Source organism: Larimichthys crocea, chromosome XVIII (assembly GCF_000972845.2).
Source record: "Larimichthys crocea isolate SSNF chromosome XVIII, L_crocea_2.0, whole genome shotgun sequence".
NCBI classification, from domain to species: Eukaryota; Metazoa; Chordata; class Actinopteri; family Sciaenidae; genus Larimichthys; species Larimichthys crocea.
Genome location: NC_040028.1, coordinates 21,361,448 through 21,367,914, shown reverse-complemented (window position 1 = coordinate 21,367,914; position 6,467 = coordinate 21,361,448). Strand labels below are relative to the sequence as shown.

Here is a 6,467-nt window from a genome sequence, read left to right as displayed (position 1 = left end):
TTAGACAGTCCGGGGGACGTCAAAGACTACGTCCAGTTTTGGACAGTGGTGACTCGCTTGGTGTATGGAGTCTCTGAATTGGGTTGCAGTTGAGTGTCCGTGTGAAACGTTCAGAAACTCCTGTTGTTGAGTGTAGTCTGAGCTCAGTGCACAAGAGAAATGAAGTTATGTAACGAGCCTGTCATGGAGACACAAATGAAGATAATTAGTGTAACATTATACAGTTGAACGCTCAGTGTCTGATCCACTGTAGGCCAGCAGGGAGGACTGAATGACCCAAAAACCGTGAGGAGGGACTCTGAGGACGAGTGCAGGCTGGGCTGAACCCACGCAAACTGTACCACGTCTCAGTGCGGTCACTGCAGACAGCAGATCATCTTCAGTGTGGCGTACCCAGAAACCTCCTGATCAGGTGTGAATCACCACTCAGCCACTCCTGTCGACGCGCTCGAGTGAAAGCCACGGTCCGTGTCACGATGGAGGAGATAAGAGTTCCCTCAGGGACGAACTGGAGACAAAGTACCGCATGAGATCCAGATGGTCCACATGTCACTGTCCACTGGTCAGAATCAAGTAATTAACCCTTGTGGGTATTACTGCTTGTTGATGAAATATCCTCAGCCTGTGGAGGCATGACGACGCAGTCAAACATATACAATGTACTACATAATATCATTCATTGAATGTAGAACGTCTGTGTATTCAGATCTGTACTCAACACTGCTCAGACAGCAGAGTGGTTGTTGGCTCTGAGCTGGTCACCCTGGAGGACGAGGAGGACGAGGACAGGATGCTGCTCATGGACAGTCAGTCCCTCTCACCTCCACAAACACTGGACGATCTAAACCTGATGCCAGCATCACACCTGGACTGGAACCCACCTGTCACCTTTACAACACTGTGTCCAACACTGGAACATTTACTGCATGAGCTAATATAAACCGTAATTATATATCATATTTAATACAGTGTGTCTATTTACATGTTTATACTCACAGTATTGTATTATAGAAATGTAAATCTGATACAGTCAAGTATTCATTAAGCCAATAACTGATATCAGAAACGTGGATTGAACTGTTGATAAGACTGAACTGATAACTTATTAGAATGTAAACAAGTGAAACACGTGAAGCACCGGGCTCTAGTGTTGAAGCGTTCGAGGACCGGACGGGAAATGTTTCCAAAAACGAATCAGAAAGTACAGCATGAGTTTAATATCCAATATCAGCAGACCAACATGTTTACCAATGACACTGAAAATATTACAAAAGGAATGGACTATTAATTAACAACGACCATGTTTACAGTTTTAACAGAGAATCAGCGTGTGAGGAAACCATGAGGATATTTAATAAGAGGCTACATAATGAAAGTGAGTTTGATCGTGCATATGAAACCTTTAATTATATGATAAAACAGAAAACAAAAATACAAAGATCGACCGTGGTTTCACGATTACAAAACACCTGTAAAAAGAAAAATACACTATAAACAAAGAAAGGAATATAAAAAACAAGTTATTATAAGTGATCTGGCTCGAAATAATACTACAGTCACAATATTATAACAACATCAATATTAACCGGAATATGGGACATCTATGACAGAACAGTGCGAACCAACCAGAGCTACCCTCAAACTGTTATTTGAGACTAATATGAAGAGACAATGTATGAATGTGCCATCTTTTAATCATTTGTGAAGTTTCTTCCTCTCCACAATTCTGTTGGGATCGGGGGAACATCCTCGGTCATGCTTGGACATTGCTTGTGTCCAGGTTTTAGACAGTCTGCGGGGACGTCACGGAGATACGTCCAGGTTTTAGACAGTCTGTGGGGAGTCACAGAGACTACGTCCAGGTTTAGACAGTCTGCGGGGACTGTCAGAGAGACTACGTCCAGGTTTTAGACAGTCTGGGGACGTCACGGAGACTACGTCCAAGGTTTTAGACAGTCTTTGCGGGACGTCACGGAGACTACGTCCAGGGTTTTAGACAGTCTGTGGTGCATGTTAGAGACTAAGTCCAGGTTTTAGACAGTGTGTGGGGCGTCACGAGACTACGTCGTTTTTTAGACGTCTGGGGGACGTCACGGAACGACGTCGAGTTTTAGACAGTCGTGGGGACTTGACTTGCTCGTGCCGTCCCCACAGGGGTCAGTATTAGGTCCAGAACTATTTATGCTTGAACATAAATAACATGCAAAGTTTCAAGAACATTAAAATCAGTGTTTTTTTTGCAGATGACACTAGTATTTTTTCTTCTGGGGGGGATCACTACTGAAATGTTGGACAGAAACTAATCGCTCTTCGTCTTCGTCTTCAATCTCTCTCACGAGGTCAGGGTCGCGGGGGCAGGCACTTCAGCAGGGAAGCCCAGACTGTCCCTCTCACCAGCCACTTCGTTCTAGCTCTCCAGGCGTTCCGCAGGCCATCCGAGAGACAAGTCCCTCCATGTGTGTCTCTGGGTTCCCCGGGGCCGCTCCCGGAGGGACGTGCCCGGAACATCTCACCTTGGGAACGTGCGGCAGAGAGGCAATCCTCACGAGATGCCGAGCCACCTCAGCTGGTTCCTCCCCGCTCGAGAGCGGATGGACAGCGGTTCTACTCTGACGTCCTCGCGGATGCGAGCTTCTCACCCAATTATCGTAAACTTACTGTAATAAACTAAATTTCATGTTATTCGGTATTTACAATAAAAATACACAAGTACAGTTACAAGGAGATGGGGTGGACGTTGAAAGAGAATAAGAAAACAAGTTTTTCTTGGTGACAACTGATGATGAAAGAAACTGGAAGGTTCAGTTCGAGCAAAGCTGAACACATTCACGTTCTCTGCTGTTCACGCTGATTTTGACCATATTTAGCAATGTAATGTAACCTCTTAACCCATACTGCAAGTGCTTAAAAAGCCATGAGAATAATTCATAATACCGTTATACTATTCCTATTGTTATACTCCTTCAAAAAGGTGGGACGCGGAGGGTGTGCTCTCAATATAGGGGAGCACACCCCTCAGCCGGCCCCGGGAAGGGTCTTCTCGGAGGGTCCTGGAGAGGAGGGTCCCACAAGATTGGATCGAACCTCTGGATCCAGGAGGAGCAGTGTTGGTTTTCGTGCCTGGGTCGTGGAACTGTGGACCAGCTCTAGACCCTAGCACGGTCCCTGAGGGTGCTCATGGGAGTTCGCCCAACCAGTCACGATGATGCTTTGTGGACCTGAAAAGGTTCGCCGTGCCTCGCGGGGAAGAAAGTGGAGTAGGTTTTAGACAGTCTGCGGGGACGTCACAGAGACTACGTCCAGGTTTTAGACAGTCTGCGGGGACGTCACGGAGACTACGTCCAGGTTTTAGACAGTCTGCGGAGACGTCACGGAGACTACGTCCAGGTTTTAGACGGTCTGTGGGGACGTCACAGGGACTACGTCTACAGAGTCGGACCTGCTGCCCATTTTTCTGTCGTTAATTTGCTGAGTGTTATCTGCTCACATCCACTCATGTCTCAGCCGGCGAAGCTAGCAGCGGCCACACACACACACACACACACACACACACACACACACACACACACACACACACACACTTGTGTCCGTGAACACAATCTGTGCAGACAAGAGCGCTGAAGAATGAAACAACTGTGTGTGTGTGTGTGAACCACGCTGAGATTGTTAAAGTTAAGACACACTGAGACTACACAGTAAAAACAACGCAACAGAGAGACTGTCTAAAACCTGGACGTAGTCTCCGTGACGTCCCCACAGACTGTCTAAAACCTGGACGTAGTCTCCGTGACGTCCCCACATGACCTATGATTCTAACTTCTATACCTGGCTCCTGTTCTGGCACAACACTGGCTGTTTACTTCACTGTCCATCAGGAAACTCTGTAAATCAGAGTGTTTCTGTTTTATAAATTCTCTGACAGGAAGTTGACGCTTCCTGATCCTCGTGGATTTATGCTTCATAAATAAAGATGACGTGATTATCGTCTTAATCCAAACTGTCTCACCCTCAACTCGTTACGTCAGCAGCTCGTGACCCTCCTCTCTCTCTCTCTCTCTCTCTCGTGCACGCGCGCTGCAGACGAACAAAACGCGCTCGGAGCGTCTCCCCGCACGGAGACCCGCCGCGTCCTCTCACGCATCACTGCGCTGTCAGCTGCGTTCTGTCTCTCTCTGTGGTTCTGGTTCTGGGTGACTCTCTGGTTCCGGACTCTCTGGTTCTGGTCGTGTCCTCTCCACCGTCCACCATTACGTCCCAAAGTAAGTCGGACTTTTTAGCGCTCGCCTCGCGGACCCTGCAGAGGAAGAGGGTGGTCGCGGCTGTGGTCGGTATCGTCATGGTTCTGGCTCTGATCATCGCGATCCCGCTGCTGGTCCAAACTTCAAAGACCGACGCGCACTACGAGATGATGGGCACGTGCCGGATGATCTGTGACCCGTACAATCCCAAACCGAGCGCCACGGCTCTGGAGGTCATGCAGGACCTGAGCGCGATCCCGTCCCCGAGTTTTGTTCAAGGGACTAAAGGGGAACCGGGTCGGCCGGGGAAACCCGGACCGAGGGGGCCGCCAGGGGAACCGGGGCCGCCCGGTCCGAGAGGACCTCCGGGGGACAGAGGGGACTCCGGGAGGACCGGGTTCCCCGGGGTGGTGGGCACGGCGCGGACGGAGACCGGAGCGGAGCTCGGTTCCGCCATCGGTGGGGTGAAGATCGCGTTTTATGTCGGTCTGAAGAACCCGCACGAGGGATACGAAGTGCTGCGGTTCGATGACGTAGTCACGAACCTGGGGAACCACTACGACCCGACCACCGGCAAGTTCACGTGCCAAGTGTCCGGGATTTACTACTTCACCTACCACGTCCTGATGCGCGGCGGGGACGGAACCAGCATGTGGGCCGACCTGTGCAAGAACGGACAGGTGAGTGCCGAACACCTGCGCGGTGCGTGCACGCGCTCATTAAATACGCTTAATCGTGAATCAGCTGTGCGCGCGATGCGTAAAGGAGCCATGGAGAGAAATTACGCACTCCAAATACTCCAGAACCCGGAGCGTGACCCGGAGCGTGACCCGGTTGGTTGTTGGTTCTGTTTAGTCAACAGGCTGAGCGCGCGCGCTTTGGCACACAAACATCACCGGTTTTATGGTCATTACGCGCGCGCTTGGCGCGTAAATATTCATGAACTTTGAGAGGTGAGAGAGCAACTGTCTCTCTGTCTGTCTCTGTCTCTCTGTCTGTCTCTGTCTCTCTGTCTGTCTGTCTCTCTCTCTGTCTCTCTCTCTGTCTCTCTCTCTGTCTGTCTCTGTCTGTCTCTGTCTCTGTCTGTCTCTCTGTCTGTCTCTGTCTTCAGGTCCGAGCCAGTGCCATTGCTCAGGACGCCGATCAGAACTACGACTACGCCAGTAACAGCGTGGTCCTCCACCTGGACTCCGGGGACGAGATCTACGTGAAGCTGGACGGCGGCAAAGCGCACGGCGGGAACAACAACAAGTACAGCACGTTCTCCGGCTTCCTTTTGTATCCGGACTGAGTGTGGAGCACAGAACCGGGACCAGAACCTCAGAGGAACACCGCCTCCTCCTCCTCCTCCTCATCATCATCAGTCTCATTATAGATTATGGATTATTGATCTGTGGGTGAAATAGTTCCACTTCCTCCCACTTACACATCTCCACTGTGCTGCGTTCAAGGACCCTCAGACTGTGCTGCAGATGGACTGCTTCCTGTACAGGACTGTGCTGTGTGACGTGTGATGTGTTTTTGCTTGAACGTGTCTCAAAGATGAATATATAAATATATAAACATGTATGCACATATTTATCCAAACCAGTATAAGCTGTAACTAAACGTTCATCCAGTGTTGCAAAAATGTTTCCAGATGTCTCCGTATGAACGTCGCTCCGTAAATAAACGATTGTTTTCTAAGATGTCGACAGAGTGAAGTACTTTTACTTCATCTGAGTATTTATACTCATACTATACTGTTAGTCATGTGACCTTTTACAGTAAAACTGCAGACTGTCTAAAACCTGGACGTAGTCTCCGTGACGTCCCCGCAGACTGTCTAAAACCTGGACGTAGTCTCCGTGACGTCCCCGCAGACTGTCTAAAACCTGGACGTGTCTACCAGATCTTCCATAATTCATTGCTGTCTTTGGGCTGAATGTCACAAGTACTTGTGATACTATTTGCTGATAATACTACACGTACTTGTGTACTTCTACTTCAGTGGGGGTGTGCATGTCGTAGTGTTCACGTCTTTAATGTGAGGACGTTTACTCTGATTTAAAAGGTAAATGTTCTGATTTTGTCTCCACGTCCACACTTGGCTGGTGTCGTCTTACAGTTCCCTGTTGGTAATGTTGAGCTGAATGTGTGTGTGTGTGTGAGATGGATGGTTCTGTCCCGGCCCGGCAGCTCTGCATGCAAACCTCGTGTTGGACAGTGATCCATTCCAGCTCTGATAAA

General features: G+C 49.2%; 1 protein-coding gene across 1 annotated transcript; it reads left to right on the top strand.

Moving 5' to 3' along the window:
- The first annotated feature begins 4,096 nt into the window (after nt 1-4,096).
- On the top strand, nt 4,097-5,905 carry LOC104939125 (complement C1q-like protein 2). The gene is made up of 2 exons (XM_010755611.3): nt 4,097-4,918; nt 5,350-5,905. The coding sequence occupies exons 1-2, from the start codon at nt 4,337-4,339 to the stop codon at nt 5,527-5,529; spliced, it is 762 nt and encodes a 253-aa protein (XP_010753913.1). The 5' UTR covers nt 4,097-4,336; the 3' UTR covers nt 5,530-5,905.
- Nucleotides 5,906-6,467: the final 562 nt, after the last annotated feature.